General features: G+C 39.2%; 1 protein-coding gene across 3 annotated transcripts in view; it reads right to left on the bottom strand.

The window, feature by feature from the left end:
* The window catches only part of topbp1 (DNA topoisomerase II binding protein 1), a 35,370-nt gene extending 12,142 nt beyond the window's left edge, over window positions 1-23,228 (bottom strand). The window contains exons 1-20 of one of the 3 annotated variants that reach the window (XM_004915368.4): window positions 22,989-23,228; window positions 22,606-22,694; window positions 21,453-21,587; window positions 20,127-20,270; window positions 19,849-20,030; window positions 19,093-19,286; window positions 18,397-18,576; window positions 16,162-16,331; window positions 14,538-14,701; window positions 13,737-13,975; window positions 13,097-13,416; window positions 10,392-10,564; window positions 9,588-9,799; window positions 6,236-6,528; window positions 5,065-5,238; window positions 4,664-4,776; window positions 3,799-3,925; window positions 3,126-3,269; window positions 1,376-1,490; window positions 140-332 (exon numbers count right to left, since the gene is read on the bottom strand). In XM_004915368.4, the coding sequence (XP_004915425.2) occupies window positions 140-332; window positions 1,376-1,490; window positions 3,126-3,269; window positions 3,799-3,925; window positions 4,664-4,776; window positions 5,065-5,238; window positions 6,236-6,528; window positions 9,588-9,799; window positions 10,392-10,564; window positions 13,097-13,416; window positions 13,737-13,975; window positions 14,538-14,701; window positions 16,162-16,331; window positions 18,397-18,576; window positions 19,093-19,286; window positions 19,849-20,030; window positions 20,127-20,270; window positions 21,453-21,587; window positions 22,606-22,689 (3,356 nt within the window). In that variant the 5' untranslated portion in view covers window positions 22,690-22,694; window positions 22,989-23,228. The other 2 variants (XM_002937745.4, XM_004915369.3) reach the window with 2 other exon arrangements.
* Window positions 23,229-25,342: the final 2,114 nt, after the last annotated feature.

Below are 25,342 nucleotides of genomic sequence, written 5' to 3'. Positions count from 1 at the left end.
AAATATGCAAACTGGAAGCATCAATAATCTATTTATGAGAAAGGTTTATGGGAATGGTTTATGGGAATGGATCAGCCTTTTACGATTTATCTAGTAAGAACAAAACAAACGTATTTATTGATCAAAATTTTAGTTTTACCTTAGTGCTTCCAAAACTCTACTTCTTCCATTACGTGTAGAACGTGCCCCTTCAGGTGTACAAGGAGAATTATCAAAGCCAACTCTAGTCAAGGAGCCCCGGGGCCCTTGAGGCTTTACCACTGAAGTTGCAGACATTAATTCTTGTAGCTGCCGCTGGAAATTTTCTCTCATCTCTAAAGTCTGAGTTAAAGCTGTCAGTGCATAAACAGAGATATCCAAGTGTTAAACCTATAACTGCTAAAAAGAGCCACAGTTATCTCAGGTATGAGCAGCAAATACCTCTAAAATAGTGGATAACAAAACAGGATTTTACATCACTATCTATTACAAAGGAAAGGGAAAAATAATAATAATCTGTCGATGCACTATGCAATGGCTAACATGGTGCACCCGAAGATTAAATTTTCAATTCTGTCACACTAACCAACGAATCACTATCCATAGTGCATAGATATCTGGGTTCATCAAGCCACCATACATGCGCCAAAAATTCTATGTTTGTTTGGTGCAATTTTATCAAGTAATTGGACAGCTGTTTTAAAGACTAAGGTTTAAAACAACATTTTTATATTCCCATAATAACTCAATTTTACAGTATCACAAAGACACAGATTATCAAACACTGACACAATTCAAACAATTGTGAAGAGACAGTTATGGGCTAATTTTGAGTTGTGATTCTCAGTAGAAGCCCTGGAAACCATCTTCCCTGAATGTTAGTGACAGTAAAGGGATATACTGCCAAAATAAACAGACATGCCGAAAACTTCAAATGAAAAGCATTCATCCTGCTTGGAGAAAGTAAAACCCTGAGAAGAACATGAGCAGAGGATAAAGCCCCATAGGCAGATGGAATCACTTTTATCTCTTAGTGCCCATTCTAAAGGCAAAGGGATTTAAGCAGAAAGTAGGGGTCATATGGGCATGGGGGATGAAGTGCAAGGGCACTAAGGGGCACTAGAGCATGCCCTTTAGTGCACATTCAGGCAACACTTCCCCCCCTGGTTTGGCTGTGCCCTGCACCTCGCACCAGATATAAAAAAAATCTAAAGGAAAGGGTTCCATTAAGACCTGTGTCTTCTGCTTCGCCAAACTTGCTCTTTTGAATAATATGCAAGTTAGGGGATGCCTAAGAGTCTTCTACCCCTCATGAATACTGCTGAAAGCAGGCAGTTATTTTTGCACTGACCCCTACTGCTTTTTCCCATAGCCTTAACAGTTAATATGATTATACCTCCTTTCACTTCTTTTAAAGGGTTTTGAGGATCTCTATTATCAGCTTCCTTTTTAACCTGGTCATCGGATGTCTCCCCAAGTTCATCATTCTGCTGAAGCCTTAATTCACAATTCTGTAAAAAAACAAAAAACACACCATTCATATATGAATCAAGTATATATTAAAGCAAGCAAAAATAATTTACTAAACTACATTAAAATATTACAACTACATAATATTACATAGAAACATCAGCCACTAGAGGGTGTTAACATTCAGTAATACAAGGTTAAGTATAACACACATTGCAGTTGTGAGCAAAAACTAACACGTGTTATCCAGTATAATACAAGCTAATTAATGCATAATTTAAAAGACAATAACAAAAAATCATGATCAATAATATCAACTTGAACAGAATCAATTTTTAAAACCTAGAAGCCAGCAAAAAACTGTGTGAAACATGCTTCTTTGGACCAGCTGCCTGACCCAAAGAAGGTTTTCCAGGGACTTAACTCCATGTTAGCAGCATAACTGATGTGTGGCTCCCTAGGAGGTGGGTCAACCAGATAAAAATTATTACTTTTCTAAAACAAAATGTTACAAACTATAGAGATCCACCATTTTACACAAGAAGGCAGCCAATGGGCCACCTATATAGCATCAGGGCTTTTTCACCCAAAATCCAACATCTTTGCGAGTACTTCATAGATACTGCAGGATCTAACAATAATAGCACACTGATCCCAATAAGGGATTTATTTTTAAAAAGTAGATAATAGTCAATACATTTAAGAACATCTATCTAGATTATATTATTCATTTAATAAAAGTATCTGCTTTTTCATAACTTGATTGCAGAAGCAATAATAAGACACACCTTTCATTACAGGGCAATGGGGGATATAGCATGTCTCGCACCTAGAGACACAACAACACTTTTGGTAAATTAGAAGTCACCAAGGAGTTCCACTACCATAAAAAAAAAGTATGCAGCCAAAGGCTGAGTGCTTTTATAGAAGTTGTAGAATTGTGAATTCTAATACCCTCATATTTTCCAACAGTAAGTCACGTGACAAAAAGACATCACTAGCACACATTATAATGAATGACACCATTAATCACCTTTATTACGATACAATTTGCCAAATTTTAGAGTGTCTTGTGGTGTTGTGCATAATAACGTTATACATCTATATATAGTGAATAATACACCCACTACTGTAAAATATAAGGAAATTACAAATCTCCCAGGAGTGCCATGACTATATATCCAGATCACATACAAGTTTATACAGGTTATAGAGCTCTGAGGTAACTTCTAATATTCTCATATTTTACAACAGGAGGTACATTATTTATTATTATACACGAGTTTCAGTAAGTCATGTGATAGAATTACATCAGTAAGCACTAATTATAATGCATGACATTACCAAACACAGTTTATAACTATATATTATACAGGATATGTATATATTACAAATGGATGCTACTCATATTCACTGATTTAACACAGCAACCATGTAAAACGTATGCAAAAACTTTAATATAAAGCAGTTGCTCTTTCTCCTCAGTTTAAAATGCCTTTTTTCTCTGTGCCTTTAAAAATTTATATTGCAGCTGATTGGTAACCAGAATATTAAGTATTGCAAGTTTAATAGAAACACACTATTATACTAATGTGAAAGACACAAAATGCCACCATTTATTCCCATGATATTATATCTTCCTTTTAGGGGAGACTGCTATTTTCAGAGTACCTTACCTCATCCAGCTGAAGAGAGGTGTCTGCTGAGAATTTGCTGGCTGTGTGAGATCCATCTTGTACACCACTGATATCCAAGCTCATTTTAGGATTGTAGGTATGGGGATAGAGAGCCTCAGGTACTCTCTTCTGTTGTTCTGAACACTGTGTGACAAGACGTTTTAGTAAAATGAATAAACATATCCTTAGGTGGTTTTGGTGAATTTTTGTTAAGAACAGATTTCCTTTATTGCTAAATTAAAAAAAAAAAGCACACCAAGGTGTTAATGAAAATACTGCTGAAGTTCTTATCAACCAAGAAACATCTAATTGAACATGGCTGATCTGATCACACACAGCTCAAGGACATACAAGGGGGCTACCAATATAGACAGATCCGTAAAAAACTCAGTAACAAAGTATTTTTAACATGGACAGACACACACACAGTCCCAATACAGATAAATAAAGAGCTATGGTTATAGAGATTCAATATAAAGAATATAAAGAAGTCTCCATATCAGTTGCTGCACTACACATCACAGAATCTAAAAGTACTCAGTAAGCCATTAAAACTACAGCTCTAATTATTCTCCAGCACATAGAATAGATCAAATCTTCCATAGCATCCCTAAACCTATTTTCTTCATATGGCACTTCCAGTTTATCTAAAAAATGTATTGTTGAAACTTACAGCTAATAGCCAGTGTTCAGAAACTATGCAGATGCCACTTCGTTCTTTCACAGATTTGTATTCTCGACTCATGTCGTTTTGTCGTCCGTGGTAGATAAAATGGGTCACGCTTTCATCGAAGCACCATCTGTTAAAGAAGAGTTGCGCTGATGGATAACTAGGAAAGTACTGTAGGTGGGCAATTATCTCATATCAATAATCTTACATTTACTGACACAATCTCATCTTAAGCATTCTAAATTGTCAGTTTGTCAAGAGCCCCTGCAAGCAAGACACATCCTGGATGGATGCAATTGTCTTGCACAGCTTTGAGACACTGGCAGAGACACATTGCTTTTAAGTTTTTCAATTATATGCTTATTTTCCCAGCGATCCCCTGCCTGCACTACCTAGGGCAGGCACATACAATACAGACATTTTGAATTTACTATACTGTGCATGTGAACACAATGGATCCCAGGTAGAATAAGCAAAAATAGCAGTACAATACTGATAGGAGGAAACCTAAGACAGTGCATTTTTAACAGAATAGGAGCACCAGCCTGGGGAGAAACAAGTAAAAAGAATTATTCACTGTGCCTAACAAATTGGCAGTGCATTTGACTTTTCTTGTCCTGGACACTTTTGTAGTTATTTCATGTATCTTCACTGCTGACAAGGCAAGCTTTTGTCTTTTTATCTTACCTTTGTATGTCTGTGAACAAATGCTAGCAATAATGTTCATTAACTAAAAGTCACTGAAACATTTTTTTTTTTAAAGTGATTCAACAGGAACATAATGCCCCGGGTTTATTCTTACAAGTATATTTATGCAAATATCATAGAAAACTGTAACATAAAAATGTATATTCATATAAAGAGGTACCTGTATTCTGCTCCAAGTGAAGCAGCAATGCCATTCAGTTCACCTTGTTTTTTAATTAGCTTCTTGCTCACACATATAACAACATTATGCAGTACCTTGGAGTTCTCTAACTGCTGGAAGAGAGAGTGATGTTAAAACTTTTTGTTGTGACTATATAAAACAATCTCCTACTAAAGTCTTACATATTTTGAATTTTTAAAAAATGGCATAGTTTAAAAGACATTGTTAGAGAAATCTAACTCTGAACCAAATTTGAACTGCTTATGTCAGGTGGACTTTCAATTTTGATTTATTCCATGTACATCAGAATCAAAACTTATACATTTCGTTGATTCTTACTGCTAGTGTAGAACACATTCCTGGTGGGCATAACTAAAGGATTTAGAACAATGAAATCTTACCTCTTTTTGTTCTGCTGCCTTTAGCTGAGGGCTTGCAGTGACCGCAGCAGTTTGACGTGTGCTGTTTGCAATAGCCAGCTGCAAATTCCTACCAATAACTTCAGACAGGGGAGTGCTCTGTGTCCTGCTTTTTTGGTTGGGACCTCCGGGTGTTTCCAGAGCTGCAAGAGCATCCTGAAAGACATGTTTGTGCCTTTAGTTCCACAGACATTTAGAATGCCATTTGCATCAAATGTTAAAAAAATAAAAGTTTGTAACTCAAATATAAAAGGTAACAATATAAAGATACTTATGTACCCTCTACTGTTTATATGTCCCCTTTATGCTTTTATAAAACTGTTGCTTACAGATGCCATGCATTCTTATATTCAACGCATTTCTAGAATGTGGTGGCCATACAGCTACAGGTATGGGATCCCTTATCCGGAAACCTGTTATCCAGAAAGCTCCGAATTACGGAAAGCCCGTCTTCTATAGACTCCATTTTAATCAAATAATTCAGAATTTGAAAACTGTAATAATAAAACAGTACCTTGTAATTGATCCCAACTAAAGGTGGCCATACACGGGCCGACTATAGCTGCCGATATCGGTCCCTTGGACCGATTCGGCAGCTAATCGGCCCGTGTATGGGGAGAGCAGAGCGGCCTGGCCGACCGATATCTGGCCTGAAATTGGCCAGATCTCGATCGGCCAGGTTAGAAAATCTGGTCGGATCGGGGACCGCATCGGCTCGTTGGTGCGGTCCCCGATCCGACTGCCCAATTGCCGCCCACATATTATTTTTTTTACCTAAATGGTCCCCGATATCGCCCACCCGTAGGTGGGGATATCGGGGGAAGATCCGCTCGCTTGGCGACATCGCCAAGCGAGCGGATCTGCTCGTGTATGGCCACCTTAAGATATAAATAATCCTTATTGGATGCAAAACAATCCTTTTGGGTTTAATTAATGTTTTATTGATTTTTTAGTAGACTTAAGGTATTGAGATCCAAATTACGGAAAGAACCCTTATCCAGAATACCCTTGGTCCCGAGCATTCTGGATAACGGGTCCTATACCTGTATTGAGGGCTTGGTGCGATTAATTACTATATGCCTGTAGTGCAATATTTTGTAGGCTACAGGAAAGACAAATACATTTGAATAATATAACTAATTTCCAAAGGTACCTTAACATCAAAGGAGGGTTTGAAAAGTTTGTCTTTGGAAAGAAATTTTGATGGTGTGTCAAGATGCAAAGATGGTTCTCTCTGAAGAACTTTGCTTTCCCCTCCAGGTGTTTGTGGGTTCTTGTTATGCTGAGAAATAACAGACTGAAATGCTTTGCTCTGAAACCGGTTCATGTCAAGTGGAGTAACTGCAGCTTTCTTTAGGGCTTGTGGATGGTTTTCTTGATGGCATGGTGCATCCATTGATCGCCTGGATACTTGTGGTTTGTATGTCTGACTTATAAAACTCTCATCTTTATATTGAAAAGAAAGATAAACACCACAAAGATATTACAAACATCGCCAAACAAAACCATTATACTAGTTGTAAATCCCTCTTCCCTTAGCCAGTTAGTAGAATTGCATCAGATGTGGGCACAGCTTTAGGCAACAGTGTTCTAACTGCCTAGCACATTGAAATTAACAGCACCCAGCAACTACTGCATTCCCTTTGGATGGCAGCCATTGGAGGGTTCACTTTTTCTTTTGACATGTGTATCGCTTGCCCATTCTGTAGATTTACAGCATGCCACAAACTGGGAAAGACAAGAGTATTGTGACAAAATCAAGATAAAGCACTAAACTCTGTTATGTTATCCTGGTTTTATATTGATCAATCAGAACAAAAAAAAAAATACATTTTTTTTAGTCCTGACAAATGTGAATAAAAAATATTAGTCATCCCCATAAATGAAAAAAGTGGTACAGGCTTGGCAGGCTGCCCTAAATTTATTTCCAAGACCCTAAAAACTGCCTATGCCCCAGTGTGGCATAACCTGAATATACCTCATCTGATAATGCTGCAACAGGAGATATTCAATATCTTAAAGACAAGTTTCAGTTGCCTAATAATGTTAAATTTTTCCAGCTGAGACATACCCAGTTGTGGGATACACTGGTACACTACTGATACAGTACCCAGATGTCAAGAAGAAGGTGCTAACAATCCTCAGCTAACCAAAAATGGTTCTAGCTAATTCATCCCTGGAACTCTCACCCCTATGCAGATGGTCTCAGGACATTCCCTTCGTTAATGCAGAAGTCTGGCCTGACACCTCAGACTCCCAATATGAGTACCTGGTTGGAGCTAAAGATAAATTACGTCAATTTAAATTCTTGCACAGACCATATCTCACCCCCTCTAACTTTCATCAAATTCCACAACAGTAAAGACGCCCCAGATGCTTCCAAGCCCCAGCAGAATTTATGCACGTGGGGCGGTCTTGTCGGGGGAAACAAAGATTCTGGAAATGTATTTCTGACTACATAACTGAAATTACAAGTGTGCCTATTCAACTGGATCCAATCGTCATGTTACTCAATAGAAATACCAGAGTTTTCAGTTCAAGCAGTCATGGTTAAATGGATCCTCTACAGCTTAACCCCCTGTGCTCCTTTTCCAGCACAATAGTAGCGAATCAAAGCAAAATATGGAGGAAGCAGAGGAGCAGAACTATACTGCAAATATTGGTACAAAATCAATAAAATAAATTGCAGCATAGTTCTGCTCCTCTGCTTCCTCCATATTTTGTTTTGATATGTTACCCTAGCATTGCTGTGAGGACCCTAGTGGCTATCCATTAAACCACAGCTTAAAAATACATTGCTATACAACGGAAAGCTCAGAAACCACCACCTTTAGCAGTCTGCCAAAAGAAAGTCAATCAGGTGATTCCATTGTACAAACTTATTTATATTAGGATGAGATGCCCTCACAAAATTTGAAAAGGTTTGGGATCCCTGGCTGAATACTTAGCAGGGCATGGGCATCACCCCAGGTCAAGGAAGTATCTTTAGTTGGCCTTCCACTATTTGTATCCTGACATAAGTAAGATATTATAAGTTCTGAGATTAAAGCTATCATTCCCCCCTTAAACTAACACATATGACCTTACCCATGTTACTCCTTTCCTCTTCCTTGTTTTATTAGCAATTTTTCTGTTTTAGTTTTCTTTCTTTATATACGTTTAAACTATTTTACTACATGCATGTTCTCTGTAAATGTCAAATTTTACCCATTTGTCAACTATTCTGCAGTATGTGTAGTCATGTTAGGCTTCATTTCAAAAGTATACTGATGTATGTGTTGGATACAAACTTGTAAAAGGGGAGCAAAGTCCAAGCAAAAACAACCTATATCACTAAGACAAAGCCTGTATACAATAACTAGTTGCCAAGTTTGTAGGAAGCCAGTTTATTGGCAAAGCCTATGAATTCACCCCTTCACCATGTAAATCTGCCATGCTTCGCTGCAAAATGGATAACAGTGAAATGCATCTTGGATTTTTATTTCTCAAGAAGCAGGGAGCTGCTGCTTAATATGCAAATAGTTCATATTTAGAAGCTTGTCTGAGACAGCTGCAACCAGTGATCCCTTCGGAGCTCAGTGGTAGAGCAATGGACTATAAAGGATAGCAACTATCCAGAGGGTGCTGGTTCAATTCAGCCTAAAGGAATACCAGCTGGACGGTCCTGATTTATGGGATGATGTGGCACCTGATGTCTATTACAAGGATGTTTGAATTATGTTCTTCTGTACAGGTTAGTGGCAGGGGAGGTTTGTGGAGGGGACAAGGGGGACAGAGGGGCACAGAAGGGCCGGACCGTGGGGTCTGCTTCCTCTCTAACCTAGAAATTCTGCTTCCAAGCTGCTCATTTAAATATTCATGCTCAACTGTGGGAGCCATTGGGCGAGCAGGGGAAGAGCAGGTATTGCAGCTGCAAGCTGCTGTGCACAAGATTTTTATTTTTTGGGTGGAGGGGGATGGTGGTGCCCACTTGTTATGTAGCTGGTATAGGTCACAGAAATTTAAGAGGTAGATTCTAATATCCTTTTTCTATACAGCTGGGGATATGATTATACTTTATAGTTTTATACTAATTTTCATTTAATATCATGCCCAGAAACTTTACGATTTACTAACTTACAAATATATACAAGAGGTTGTTAAGAGATCCCATACTTTGATTTGTTTTTACAATTAGTAATTCCACATATGCTAAATTTTTTATTTAAAATGAATGCAGATGCATTACTATGAACTTTACATCATGACCGCATGAAGAGAAGAACTGCATTACTAAAAAGCTGTTTGTGCAGCCTTTATGCTTTACATATGCCACTCTTGTGTTTTTGTCCAACTGCTCAAAGATGTCATATAGCCTGATCCTACTGATGATAAAAAGAGAAGCAATAAATGGCCACCTGACAGAATGTTACTACTACAAGGCAGCTAATCATTTTGAAAGAGCCTTTAGTTTATGTTTTCAAAATGGCTAAATATCCATATAGAAAGAAAATAAAATAACTAACCTTCTTCAGGAACACTGTCAACAAGATAATGGTGTTCATCTGCTTTTTTACCAGTTCTAGCACACTGCAAAAGCCACTTCATTGTCACTGCTGGCAAATTCCACTTTTTGGCTGCTTCGTATTTTGACCCTTCAGCATCTTTAAGAACTAAGTGTGTACTGGCAAACATGTCTTTTTTTGGATTGGCCTTCCGCACAAAAAACTCTTGAACTCTGTAATGAACAGAATTTTAAAGATCTTGTCAGACAAGAAAGTTTGATCAAACAGCAATTTACACATTTTGCATACAAACACCAGTATGTTACTTTTGCTTTCTGAACAAAAGTCAAAACACTTCCAGCAACTCTTGATTTCCTACATCCCTGTTCATGGCCGGCTTACAGTCTTTGGTAGTCCAAGTAATTGGATTGTTTTGCCTCCCATAAGGATTAATTGTATCTTAGGATCAAGCACAGTCTTGTTTTATTATTACAGAGAAAAAAAAATAATTTTAAAAAATTTGAATTATTACATTAAAATGGAGTCTAAGGGAGATGGCGTTCTTTTAATTCAGGGCTTTCTGGATAATTAATCCCATAGCTGTAGTTTCATTCTTGCTTATTCTCTCTCCACTCTCTCCAATCATGATTTCAGAAAAATCTATTTTCATAGCAGAATAAAAAAATTCTAACTAAGAAAGAATTTGACATACTACACTACTAGTCAATATATTTTATTATTTTTAAAGTACAAAGCAATGCATGTGAATTTACAGATCCAGTGAAGAGACTAAACCAATTTCCAGGTTAGAAATACATTACTTACTTTGCTCCAAGCAAACCGGCCAAGTAAACTAATGAATCCCTTTCAGCGCCCATAAACTGGCTGACAGAAAGCACGCACTCTTGCAGCGGTCGACTACCTTCCAAACATGGCACAGGTGTAAAAAGTGCATTTGAATGTGGGTCTAGGAGCTTCTCTTGTTCTATACACATGCCCTAAAAAAGAAGAACATAAATATTTAAATTAGGACATTAACCCCAAATGGCAACATACTCTTAGGCCACATTAGCAAAAATATTAGTCATGATACTGGAAATTGCATACATTTGTGTTTTTCACAGAAATTTCTGCTATACAGTATTTTACCTATCTATCTAATCTATATATCATGGGTTTCCTAATCTATGGGTTGGTCTTAGTGCTGTTAGTACTGCAACTTCCTTCATCAAAAGTAATTAAAGGAGAAGGAAAGGTGGAATCGCTGGGGGTGCCAAAATGTTAGGCCGTGATTTTATTCACTTTCCTAATAGCCCATGCTGGTGCTCCTGTTAGCACAAAACTGCACCGGCCCGGGGTTCACACAGGCCAACAATCCTCTTGCGTCTCCACGCCGGCTGCGCAGAAGTAATTAACAGGATCACTTGCCTGCATGTACATCAGGCTGGTGCAATTTTCTGTTAATAGGAGCACCAGCATGAGGTATCAGGTAAGCCAGTGCTATCCCACTTCTGTGGTACAGTAAGTCAGAATTTTTCTGGCCTACATGGTGGAGGGCCAATAATAGAAGCCAGTTTTGACCACTCCCTTTTTTTATACTGCACCCACTTCAAATCCACCCATGTTACCACAAGAGCTTTTAAGCCCATACCCACACTAATGGTGGTAGCACAGCAAAAACCCAAATGGTTGGTGCTCCCTGTAGGGATATCACCCTTCATTCACATGTGAAAGAATTATATTATGTCATATTAAGACATTCCCTTAAATCTATATGGCTCTTCCTCCCCTGTGGCTAGCACAGCAACCCCCAGCACATACTTAGACACCTTAGGAACCATATAATGACTATTTCCAAATGCTAACAAACTCCCAGAACAAACCCCTGCCAGGTTCACCTCCCACAGGCAGCATATTATTAATAAGATGCATTTATAAAGCACCAACATATTGGCAGGCAGAAAATGGCATACACAGGCAGCATAGAGCAGGCAGAGTATGGCACAGACAGGCAGCATAGGGCAGGCAGAGTATAGCCTGTATGTGCCATATTCTCCCTGCCCTACCCTTCCTGTGTGTGCCATACTCTGCCTGCCCTACAGTGCCTGTGTGAAATACTCTGCCTGCCCTTAGCCACCTGTGTGTGCCGTACTTTGCCTGCCCTACCCTGCCTGTGTATGCCATAATCTGCCTTTCCTATGCTGGCTGTGTGTGCCATACCCATAGACAGCATAGGGTAGGCAGTACATTCAGTCACACAATGCTGGCACTGCTCCTACGGTTTGTCTAAGGTGTGAACAGGGGAACAATGAGGGGCTTACAGTCTGAGCCTGAGATGTGTAGTGCAGGGTGTGAACAATGCAGGGACTAAAAGATGAACAGTACAGGGGATTACATGTTTAAACAATACAGGGGTTTACAGCCTGAATCTGAGGTGTGAACAATGCAGGGGCCAGTTAATCTCAGTACTGATACCATTTAAATCTAAGGTAAGCAGTCACAGCAGCCAGACAGCGGCCAGACACCCCCGTGTGCCAGAGCCCAAAAGCTTTTTACAGAATAAATAGTCGCCCCCGTCAAATCACCCTTGTCATGGGTGACTAATCTCCCCGAACTCCCCCAAATCGGCAAAGTTGCCTTGTGATGCATTTTTGGTGATTTGCCGAAATCGCCTGCGCAGCATGTGCCATCCCACCGGCAACTTACATTTTTGCCAGTGGGATGGTAGTTTGGGGAGATTAGTCGCCCGTGACAAGGGAGATTTGTTGCGGGTGACTAATCTCCCCGTGTGCCAGAGCCCTTAGGGTGAAGACACATGGAGCTACTAGTAGCAGCTACTTGTCATGACTACTAAAATAGACATTTTATAGACAAATCTTTTTGCTGTGAAAAAGTAGCTGCTACTAGAAGCTCTGTGTGTCTTCTCCCTTAGCATACTTGAGTAAACAGCCCTAGAGGCTTCCTCTGTTTGTTTAAGATAGCAGCTGCCATTTTAGCTTGGTCTCAGAAGCTTCTGTGCTGCAGCTCTGGCTGCTGGTAGTTCAGGTTACACAGCACAGTTGGGAGGGGTGAGAGAAGCAAAATGAGCTGAGTTGTAACACATCCTGAAAGATTTTTCTGAGAGCAGCAAGTCTGACACAGAAGAACATGTATACACAAAAGAAGAAAATAAATCCTGTGTTTATTTTGATAGAGGACTCAGTGCAGCTCTATTCTGCAAGTGTTTATGGCTGTATTTACTTAGTTTTTACCTTTCTCTCTCTTTTAATCACTGCGCTGGCTCTTTCTAAAAGTTCAGAATCATGCACAATGCACTGAGATGCCTGCCTACACACCAATATTACAACTAAAAAAATATTTGTTGGTTCAAGAATAAAATTTGAAATGGTAGAATTAATTATTAGCTATGCAAACTGTGTAATTTAGAAATACAAATTCACCATAAAAATCATGACAGAATCCCTTTAACATAGGTTAGGCAACTAAATCAAATATTGTTTTTTGAATAAATAGGGTTATTATTCCCTTACCAGCCAAGCATTGGTCACAACCTCTCCAACTGTAGATTCCACCTCACAACCCAGTAAGGGAACTACAGCATAATCAGCAATGGCTCTTTTCTGAGATGAAAGCACCTTGCCAGCATTCTTTTTTATTATGTCTATGATGCATGCCTCATCTTCCTCCAAAAAGCCCAGCACCAAGAATTGTTTACGGCTGAATAAGCCTCCTTCAATTATGGTGGATGTATCCGCCAAACCACTTTGGCTGGTACAAGATGTCATATCTTCATGCATGCTCATTTGAGAAATACTGTTGGTATTAGAGATTTTAGGATGTTCGTCCTCAACTAGAACAACAGAAAATTATTGTTATAAAAATACATTTTTTGTTCATGCAAAGATGAAAGCAAAACGACTTTATAAATGGCATAAAAATAATTTTGTAAATAATGGGGAAACTGTTCAAGGCACTTTGTAATTAGAGTAATACAGTGTAACAAGTATTTAGTGCAATCCAGTTCAGGGCTATTATGATTAAAATGATTGAAGACAACCACTGCTTGGAAGAACATAATATAATACAGTATAATACATTTAAATCAAGCATGCAAGCAAGGTTAAAGACAGATATCAAATGAACAATAAAATATTTAACTATAATTCTTACTTAAAGTGGAGTTATTTTCTGTGTACTGAGACAGCAGGTCCTCATCTGCCTGTTGGTTGTGAGTGTGGTTTAGAGGCCCTCGTGTACTACTGATCTTTTGAGCAGTTAAATTAAAGGCAGGCTGAACTGGTGAAGAAAGCTCAGTTTGTTGATAGCTTGAATGGGAATATATGTTCTCAGGTTGCAGATGTCCTTTTGAAAAGCTTTCCAGTAGCCATTTTACAGTTAACACATAAGGCCTGCAAACAAATGCATATGTTATTTTTTTATAAATATATATATATTTATATATATATTCCCTAGAATCTAAACAATACAATGTAGTTGATACTGTGACCACTTTTTGCAAAAAGTGATAGGATCACATTTAGAGTTACTCAGATACAGTACACATAAAGCATTGCTGCCATTCACTTTAAGTATAATTGGCAAGCCCTATCAATTTGTAAATGTGCAGACAAAAATAAGGTCCTGAGAGATGCAGAAAGCAGGTGAAGGGCCTCTAGGACATTACAGACAAAAACAAATCAACCTGTAATTAAAGAATTGTTCTATTTATAAGTTGTTTAATTATAAAAAGGATATATTAAGATATAAAGAATTTTGTGTATTATAAAATTACATTAGTACTATACATTTTCACTTTAATGATTTGATTTGGTGATAGACTTTAATTAATATTACTGTTTTTAGTAATAATAATTTCACTGACAAAGGCACAAGTCAACCACAATATTTGACCTGGATGAAATTTCCATTAAGATTTGCAACAGAAAAACAAAAAGATTGTCTTTACTTAACCTGTGTTGAGTTTTGCTCAAAAACTGCTTTAGTTCTTCATCAGTTTCTCCAACAATAATATGGGTTACATCTGCGGTAAGCTGACTAAATCGCACACCCCCACCACTGTTGATTAGCCTTCTCAACTTGTCCAACTTTCTTCCCCCAAACCCGCACAAATATATCTGAAAGAGGGTGAAAATGTAACATTTACATGTAGCTCATGGATAGTTAACTGCCTGCAAAACAGTTGCTAAAGTATGACCCTAGGGTGATTTTTTGGGGAGGCTAACGTTGGCCATACACAGACTGACTTACAGGTAATGTTAGATTTGCGCCGATATAATTGATCCCTAACTACCTCTTGCAGTTCCCACTGACTTTAGTTGGAACAGTGCAGAAGTGCAGGTGGGAGTGCTTTTTTCCAAAAGTACCTTTCAGTTTACCAGCATTAAAATAACTGTATCCTTGCCAGAAAATATTTTCAGATGCTTTCTTGCTCACTGATATAGTACCATAGTAATTAAGGTTGAATAAAAACATACATACATCATGTTCAACATTTTCTCTAAATGAAACCAACCTTCTAATTGATCCAAAGCATCTAGTGAAAGGCAGTGGGCCATTACACAAAAGGCATATTCAATACAGTGAGAGGCAGTGGGTAATGACAGCAGGAACATTAAATCATTAAATAATTGTATGGTGGCTCGACGTGATGGGCAATATCGCAAAGGCTGCCGATATCAGTTGTCGCATTGAATGGACAGGTTAAAAGATTTTGATTGGGCGCCGTTGAAGGACCCCAAGCAATATCTACGTTTAGGGCTGATGGAGGTGACAGGTGGAAGTAGAATTTCTATTGTTTCTCCCTCCATATCGGACGATTCAGCCCTGAACATCAATGGAGGGTGGGAACGATCCTTCCTGCGACCAATGGTCGCACGAAAGATCATTATTGCTACGTGTATGGCCACCTTAACAGCTTGGGGGGAAGTAGAAGCTAATTACCTCCAGTGTCAACAGCAGCAACTTCATAAACAGGAATCCCAGCACTCTAACATGGCTGTACCGAGATTTAAACCAGCAGCATCATGGGATGCTGCTGGTTTAAATCTCGGTACAGCCATGCAGGAATTAGATTGGCTGGAGAGTGCCTCAAAGTTTACCTTCAGCCAATCCAATTCCAGTGATACTGGGACTTAATCTCTCGGGAAGAAACCAGCATCAGGAGTCAATTAAGATGCCTGCATGCAGTGACAGGGGGCAACAAGCCATACATCACCCCTTACTCCGCTAAACATGCATTACACAGTAATCAAGGCAGGGTAATTTGTGTTTTTTTCTGCAATTTTTTTTTTTTAAAGGTGTCAAGGCAGGTTTGGAGAGGCTTAGCCTCCCCCAACATAAATAAAAATCCGCCTGAGTAAGACAACATCCAGAATTGTCACATTAACAAAGTTTATATGTGGTATGGAATGATGGGAGCTTCTGTAGTTAAGTTATGAGGAAAAGTATCCTATGGTTTCACAGTATTTTCAACATTGCCCATGGACCATAAACAGCCTAGATAATAAATGACAAAATTATCTGCTGTATTTCTGATTATTCATGCACTCTAGATGTGCATAGATGTAACACCCACTCGGCAGCCATCAAGAAGGTCTTCTGGAGCTTGTAATGAACTGATATCCAAGTTCTCAAGGGCATCTGCTGGAGGATCCAGTCTGCTGGTCATCACAGAATTAAAAGCCGATTCGTTAACGCAGCTTGTACTTATATTTGAAATTTGGCTGACATCATAAATGGCCCGACCTGTATAAATATATTAAAAATATGTATTAAATGTCAACTTAAAACAGAAACTGCTCAAAACCATTACAGTATGAAAACAAGCCACAAATATAGGGGAATTTCAGATCCTCTTATGAATAAGATTTAATGTTTGTATCTCCTATAATGTTAGACTCAGCCTTTCCTTCTCCTCTAAATGGTATCTAAGTCACTTGGGGGTACCAAAATGTTAGGCACGCCCCTGGACTTAAATCGCTTACCTTTTACCCCGGGCTGGTGCCCCTGTTAGTAGAGAACTGCACCAGGCAACACTCGCTGCAGGTACCCCGGCTGGTGCGGTTTTCTCCTAATAGGAGCGCCAGTCAGGGTAAAAGGTATTTAAAAGTCCCTGGGGAGTGCCTAACATTTTGGCACCCCCAAGTGACTTAGCCTTTCCTTCTCCTTTAAGAATATATAGTTCTAGCTAGAGCACTTTGTTATTAACGTGCACATCATTTCATACACTGACTCGTATTGCTTTACTGAAGTCGGGAAAAAGGCAAAAAATGCCTCTTTGCCTGATCTGATCAAGGGGTTTGAGTGATGCTAGACAACCAAACGTAAGAGCTCAGTGGTGGTGAGGGAATGATGTATATGATGTATATGCAGTGCTGTGAGAATTTTTGGCTATGTGCAATTAGTGACCACACCCCTAAATACCACAGCCATTTTACCAAAACATACCCCAGATGTTCTACTATAATTACTACAAAAAATGTATAATGAGCATATTAACCACAAAAGAGCCAGGATAATCACTTAATAAAATATTTAATGGTAATTTTAACCTCCAGATGTGCCAGTATAATTACTATGGAAAATGGATACTCTTCTTATTAACCCCAGATACGCCAGTATAATTACTACAGGAAACGGATAATCAGCATATTAACCCCAGATGTAATATACCATAGAAATGGCCAATGAGCACTCCATTAACTTCAGACATCCCAGAAAGACAAATGCAGAAACAGATAGATTGAAAACATTCCCTCACCTACACCTGCACAAGCAGAACCCCAACACCAAAGTTCTTCTGTCCTGCGACTCCCAGGTTGCTTCTATCTCTCTCTGCCTGGCTCATTTAAAAATTATGAAAAAAGATGTCTGTGCTTCCCACTGTGGAATGCACGGCTATCTTGGATGTGTGTTGTTTTTTTTGTGTGTCATTTTAATTATTTTATGTATTAAAAAAAATAATAAAAGTTTAAAAGAAAGGAAAGCAATAGTATCACAGTAAACAAACTTAAAAATGCTTATACAGGGAATTATTTCTGGCATTATCCCTTTTCGCAATTAAATAGTTGGAGGCTCACATCTGTGGAGGTCCTAAATAGTTGCCACACAATTAATGGCCTTTTACATAAAATAATAAATGTTACCTGTTTTTGATTTTCAAGACAGCCAAGTCCTGCAGAATCTTTACTTTATAACTCACATTTTTTGATAGATACTTTTACAAAATTATCTAAAGATCAGTGCCTTAACACTATGGGACAGACACAAAAGTACCAATCCTGCGCTCCTGCTATTTACTCTACTCTGAATATTTTGCTATTTATTATGTGACAAAACCGCATCAATTTCAAATGAAAAATGTTATTTAAGGGGTTTTCAGGACTTTTTAATGCTGGCTTTTGTGAAAGGTTGTGGTTTTCATTACTTTTTTCATTCATCATTTTGGTTTGGATCTTATGATAAATTACTGCCATTCGTAGAAATTAGTATTTTTTAGTGGTTCAAAAAAATATAAACCCAAAAAAAATAGAGTTTTAGAGTTTTAGTGTTTTAGTAACCCCCCCCCCCCCAAATGTCTTTAAATAATTGAAAGGCATATAATAAATGCATACAGCTTAAAAAATTCAGTATCATGTAATTCTAACTAAGACCAAAAACAGCGTTACTGTAATATATACAGATAAAGCTAAAGCAGTATATTTATTTTATCGCTACGAAAAGACTATTCTGATTGAACATATTTTTCATACCTGAACCCCTTTTATTTGTACTGTATAAATTTAGCTTTGAATACAAATAAGTTACTTACTATCTGGTTTCTTATTGTCACCTGTAGGAGTGGATGTATCTGGCACAGATTTTAAACTAGTAGCAGGCTCAATTTTATACATTGTTTCATCCTGACAGAATCCTTTGTCCAGACTGTCGAAGAACCATTGAACGGAGACACAGTGTACATTCCACTTTCTGGCACACTCATATTTCTGGCCTTAAAAAATATTAACAAATAATAAGTTATTAATTAAATAAGATTTTTTTTTTAATGATTATAAAGGGCAAATGCATATATTCTAAGTACTACAGAATAAAAGAAACCAATGTCATCTTAAAAAAAAAAAAAATTCTCAGCATAAGGAAACATGACTAAACAATTTTTACCTTAAATACAGTGTTTTTTAAAAAAGATGGACAGACAAAAAATTGGGCCTGCCTGTGGGAGAAAAATAAATCAATGCCTCCCTCCCCCTATGTGCCTTCCCAAGCCCTCCTGCTCTTAAAAAATCGTTTTTAAAAAACACCAATAGGACTCTTCAGCATTTAGAGTGCACCGCCTTCTGTATGAAATTTCCTTCTTCTACAAAAGATGTAGGGGCAGAGCTGAGCCAGGCAGCAGGGGAAAAGTTCCAGGCAATGCGGCAAGGCCTGGGGAGAACACTGCAGTATGAATGTAGAAGCATGCTAAGGATCCTTTTTCATTAGAAATGTGCAAAGGTTGCAATTTTACCTTTAGCCTCTTGTACAATAAGGTGTGTAGATTCATTCATTTTGAGTTGCCCTGTGTACTCTCCTCCATGGAGGGTTGTAAGACGTTGCACCTCCTTTCTGTCTAAACTGTTTAATCCTGTGACACAGATAGTGCAACCACGAAATATTGGGCACAAATATTCTTTCATGTTTACATCACAGTATCGAATAATCCTTAAACATAAAAGAGAGAAAATATATATTTATATGCATATAGCACTTCACAAATGTATAGCAATCTTTGTAGTAAACCCTACATTGCATTAAAGGCAATGTAAACCCTCACAACAAATAATTACTTATAATGCTTCTCTGTGCACCTTTGCAATATACTTACATTTTTTTTTCAGGTATTCAACTTATATAATTAAAGTGAAACTACAGCATCTGCTGGTCAGTCCAGTCTAACATTTGAGGACATATCAGAAGAGAACAAGGAAAGTCTTATGTGGCTGCTGAGAAGAGTCATCTGATGTTTCTTTGCACTACTAATATATAGTTACAAACATATACCCATACATATAATGAAAATACTGAATGTTACTTTACTGCATTGCAACCCTGTGCTAATAACAGTGCTTCTTTGTAATGATGCAGTTTTTTTTAAATTATGTTATGATGGATTTTCAGCATAGAAAGTGAATAATTTTTCATAGCCTGAGAAGTAAATAAATAATGCCATTGTTCCAATTCAATGAACATAATAATTTATAAATAAATGGAAAAGTGGTCTTACTGCTGATTTGATTGATCCCATAATGCTTTCACCCAAGACGGAAGAAGAATGGGCTTCTCTAGGCTTGCAGCCACCAGGTATTTTTTACTGCCCACTTCACCAGCAATTAGGTGTGTAACAGAAACATTAAGATCCCTGTATACACAGCCTCCCATGAGTTGTACATAATTATGCACATCTTCCTGGTGTTAAAAGAAAGACATATTTACATTAAATTTCTTCTTTATGCTATTATAGAAATAATAACCCAGGTTTAAATTGATGGGTCTTAAACCTACCCTAGTTTCTTTATCGAGACTGGTACAGGAAATTGTCACATCAGCCATTGCCATATTATAGACAGGATATTCAGCACGAGGGACACGTCTTTGATGCTCCATACAAAAAATGACAACTTGTGGCCCAACTATCCTACAGCCAAGCTGAAAACATAAGCATATTTTGATGCGTCAATAAATTAACTAAGTTAAAAAGCATCTTACATAAAGACTAAGTAATATGTTACATATTTTTTTACTTTTATTTTATAGGACATATGGAGCATAAACTCCTTTAACATTATCTGAACTTTTCAAAGTAAATTTAGAAAAATTCTTTATTCTGACACTCAATTCAATCCCCTTAGTAATAAACAGAAAATATGTATTTATATATATTAAACACATTTTTGAGCATTTTTTCAGGCACTTGCCACTTCAGAGACCTGGGCAACTACCTAAATCCTATTTCGGGCCGTGACAGATGGGGAGATTAGTCGCTCGCGACAAATCTCCCTTTTGCGGGCCACTAATCTCCCCGAAATGCCATCCCACCGGCTAGAATGTAAATCACCGGTGGGATGGCATATGCGGCGGGGCGATTTGCCGAAGTTGCCTTGAGAGGAAACTTTGTCGATTTTGGCACAGTGTATGCCATCCCACCGGCGATTTACATTATAGCCGGTGAGATGGCATTTCAGGGAGATTAGACAACCGCGACAAGGGAGATTTGTTGCGCAGCGACTAATCCCCCCGTCTGCCACGCCCCTTACAAACACTGTCAGAGCCACACCAGCATCCCCACCAAAGGCAATACTGCTTGGTCAGGCACCACACCAGCAATCTCCTGATGCCACTGAGTTCTCTCTACCCCCTAACCCCCATAATGGGTTGGTTTTTTTAGTTGGCAGAGGGTGGGCACAGGCCAGCTTTTTGTCGACCCATCATCACTAGTGCTGTTGCCTGCCACTGGTATACTGTCCATAAAAAGGTTAGAATGTGTTGTAGGCAGGCTCACACATACTGTGCATAGGCTGAACAGTACACTCACTCGCTTCCTGCTCAGCCCTGCCCCTTCTGAGTGGATAAGCTATAGTAATCTGGTATCCCCCTCATGAATGTCATTCTGGGCCAATGCAGTTTTCTGCTATTAGGAGCAGTGAATAAGTGATTATAATCACTGTGTGATGACTAACATTTGGAACCCCCAGTGACCTTTCTTCTCCTTTAACTACTGTCTTTTGTTCTGACTGCAATCAAACTATAGTCAAAATGGTTCCATTAAAATCATGGAATATGCATTCATATAGAAAAGTGTTCAGTATTTATATAAGTATAATGGCAAACCTTTTTCAGATGGTTAAAGACAGCACCACTAAAAGGATCACAAATGTAGAGAGATTTGTCTTTTTCTTTCAAGAGAAGTGCCTCACTTTCTTCAGTTAGCTGAAGAGATTCATCAGACTGAATCTGCTTGATTGCCTACGAACACAAAGCAGAAAATAAAACTTCTATTGCCTTTGAGAAAGTAATAATGTGGACAAATGTAATGCAAATTACAAGGTTCCATAAACGCTCATAGCCCTATTGAATATGGTTTCAGCTTTACACAAAAAGGTTATCACCCATCAAATATTCCAAAGACTGTGAGCCCTTTACACGGAGTTAGAAGAATAGTTCAGTAGTTACTTGGTAACTGAGTAACTAGGGCTGGGCGATATACCGTTCAATACCGAATACCGGTGTTTTTCTTTAAAAACTATATTCATTTTTCAGATACCGCCATACCGGGGTGTCAGGGTACTCACCCGTGCGGCCCGGTCTCGCGCTGACGGCACCGGTTCTGCGCATGCGTGGGGGGGGGGGGTATTTAAAGCTATCAAACGCCTCCTCCTGTGCTATGTTGTCTGCGGCCTTGCCTGGGAAACTAAGCCTGCCTGATTTACCTTACGACTTTCTGTTGCCGATCCTTCGCTTGCCTTTCAATACTGCAGTAATTATTATCTAATTTATTAGGAAATGGGGTTAACACCTAATCATGCATGGAACAAAAAATACCGTCAAATAACGTGACACCGATATAATTTTGAAAAATACAGTGATATAAATTTTTGGTCATACCGCCCAGCTCTATGAGTAACCATATTTTATCTAATGTATGACAACCATGTTTCAAATAAAATGTTAAGAAACAAATAGTGCTGTGTGCACCTGCAAGAAATGCCCCTGGTATCTTTCCCAACATTATAAGACAATAGAAAGTTAGCAACGTCAAAACAGATTGAACTAAATCTGTACATGGTTCTTTAGAATATTTCCATAATATTTTTTCTGTAATACCTAAACATAGAATTGCGTGAATGCTCTGCATATGAGTTTGGAACTTTGTTATAATTACTTAGAGTAAAAATATCAGTACAGTAAAAATATCTTTCTACATTATGGGGTTCTATAAGCAACTGTGTAATGTATCCAGATATTTGTTTTATAAATATATTACCTCATAAGCTTTAAAGAAGTATTCAGAATTTTCAGGAGACTTGATAAATTTCACACAAAATGGCTCATTTTCACTCCTAGCCATTTTAACTAAGAACAAAAAAAAATGTGAACATATTACTTTCATACAAATGTCACAATACATCACAAAGCTTGAGGAACAGTAACAGTAAAAAAGTTTATTAAAAAAATAAAAACTACACCTTCTAAATAATACCCATGTCCAAATGCATTATAATTATTTACCTTCAAATTAGCCAAAAATCTTCACTAAAACTCATCGCCATACTATGGACACATTTTTGAAAAAAGGCGATAGGAACACTAGCCCCTCAGTACTCTCCGTAATTGCGCGCTCCCAATGTCTCTCTCTCTCCTACTCACAGGATATCCGGTTGTAACCCGGAAGTTCCGCAGTAGCTGTGAAGAGGAGGAATGGTTTCAGCCGGCATGTTCAAACTTCTCCTTCTCTTCTAGGTTCGTGTTCTTTTCAGAGACTAGGGGAAAGGCATGCTGTTGGAAGAGAGGTGGGGGAAAGGCATGCTGTTGGAAGAGAGGTGGGGGAAAGGCATGCTGTTGGAAGGGAGGTGGGGGAAAGGCATGCTGTTGGAAGAGCTGGGGGGGAGAGGTATAGACACGCTGAGGAAAAGACCTGTGAAGCAAAGAATGCTTGGTTAGAGGTATGGGAAGGGGCAGGGACTTTGTGGGAGAGACGCTGTGGGGGATGGCTGCTGAAGGGAAATGCTGGGAGACACGTTGGGGGGATGGCTGCTGAAGGGAAATGCTGGGGGACAGGTATGGGCTTTGTGGGAGACACGTTGGCGGGATGGCTGCTGAAGGGAAATGCTGGGGGACAGGTATGGGCTTTGTGGGAGACACGTTGGGGGGATGGCTGCTGAAGGGAAATGCTGGGGGACAGGTATGGGCTTTGTGGGAGACACGTTGGGGGGATGGCTGCTGAAGGGAAATGCTGGGGGACACGTTGGGGGGATGGCTGCTGAAGGGAAATGCTGGGGGACACGTTGGGGGGATGGCTGCTGAAGGGAAATGCTGGGGGACACGTTGGGGGGATGGCTGCTGAAGGGAAATGCTGGGGGACAGGTATGGGCTTTGTGGGAGACACGTTGGGGGGATGGCTGCTGAAGGGAAATGCTGGGGGACAGGTATGGGCTTTGTGGGAGACACGTTGGGGGGATGGCTGCTGAAGGGAAATGCTGGGGGACAGGTACGGGCTGTGTGGGAGACATGTTGGGGGGATGGCTGCTGAAGGGAAATGCTGGGGGACAGGTACGGGCTGTGTGGGAGACACGTTGGGGGGATGGCTGCTGAAGGGAAATGCTGGGGGACAGGTATTATTTATATAGTGTAAGTGAAGTCTTTTTTGCTCAACTATGATAGAAAATAATCTGGAGTTATTTTTTAGGGTGACAGGTCCCCTTTAAGCTTTAGTTCTCCTAACACTGCATCTGTGTTGCCATAATTCTAATGTAGTGTGGTGGAGAAAATCCTAATTATATTGCACTAATAGAAGTGCATATTGTGATGAATCAAGGAAAAATATCCCTCAAATCACTTTTTTTTTTTTAAATATAAATTCTGATTGATCTAATAAAGTATTTCAAGAAATTCCAAACTAGAGAGCTTCAGAACAAAACAATAATTAATAACATTTTCAACAAGATGCTATAAATTAATTGTAAGATGAACCTCCCCTTATTAGAGCAATCATAATTATTTAAATAGATTGTATATACCTAGGCACTTCCTAGGTGGATTTTTATAACTATAAACATATGATTGCACTAACGGAGTATTACCTGTGAATGTAATTAAATTACATTAAAAGTGCAGCAAGGTGTTAGGCATAATGTAGACTATAATAATAATAATCAGTAAGAATTACTCTTGGACTGAAAAAAAAGTGTTTGGAAGGTGAACTACCCCTTTAAAACACTGTGGAAATATTGGAGATGGGGGGAATAGGGGGAGCAGGAGGAAGCAGCGAGGTGCGGGCCAGGGGTCCCTGGCTACCAATGTCTGTGTGTCCTTTGTACTGATGGGAGGGGCCGTGGGGTGGGGGGGAGCAGAAAATTTTGTTTTCAGGGGTCCGTGATTTCTGATGGCGGCCTTGCTCTTCATGCTGTGGGGGGATTCACTGTACCTTTGATGCTGTGCCTCTCGGGGCATTCAAGTGCCACTGGATCCTGGAAGTTTCTGGGGATTCACAGTGCCAGTAGATGCTGGTGGGGGGTGCACTGGATGCTGGTGGGTTAGAGGTTACTGTGTTACTAAATGCTGGGATACACTTTGCCACGAGGTGTAGGATTCCCTACCCTACATTCCCTGCTACTAGATACTGGTGGGGTAGGATTCATTGTGTCAATACATGCTGGTGGGGTAGTACTCCGTGTGCCACTAGATACTGGTGAGGTAGGATTCACTGGAGCTCATTTATCAATACTGGGCTAATTCGCCCATGGGCAGTAACCCATAGCAACAAATCAGTGATTGGCTTTTTTCAGCCAGCTGCAGGTAGAGCAATGAATGCAACAATTTGATTGGTTGCCATAGGTTACTGCTCATGGGCAAAGTTGTGCAGTGTTGATAAATGACACCCACTGTGCTAATACATGCTGGTGGGGTAGGATTCCCTGTTCCACTAGATGCTGGTGGGGTAGGATTCCCTGTTCCGCTACATGCTGGTGGGGTAGGATTCCCTGTGCCGCTACATGCTGGTG

This window comes from Xenopus tropicalis, chromosome 6, assembly GCF_000004195.4.
Source record: "Xenopus tropicalis strain Nigerian chromosome 6, UCB_Xtro_10.0, whole genome shotgun sequence".
NCBI lineage: Eukaryota > Metazoa > Chordata > Amphibia > Anura > Pipidae > Xenopus > Xenopus tropicalis.
Note: the sequence above shows the minus strand (reverse complement) of the source record. Positions and strands in the feature narration are given on the sequence as shown.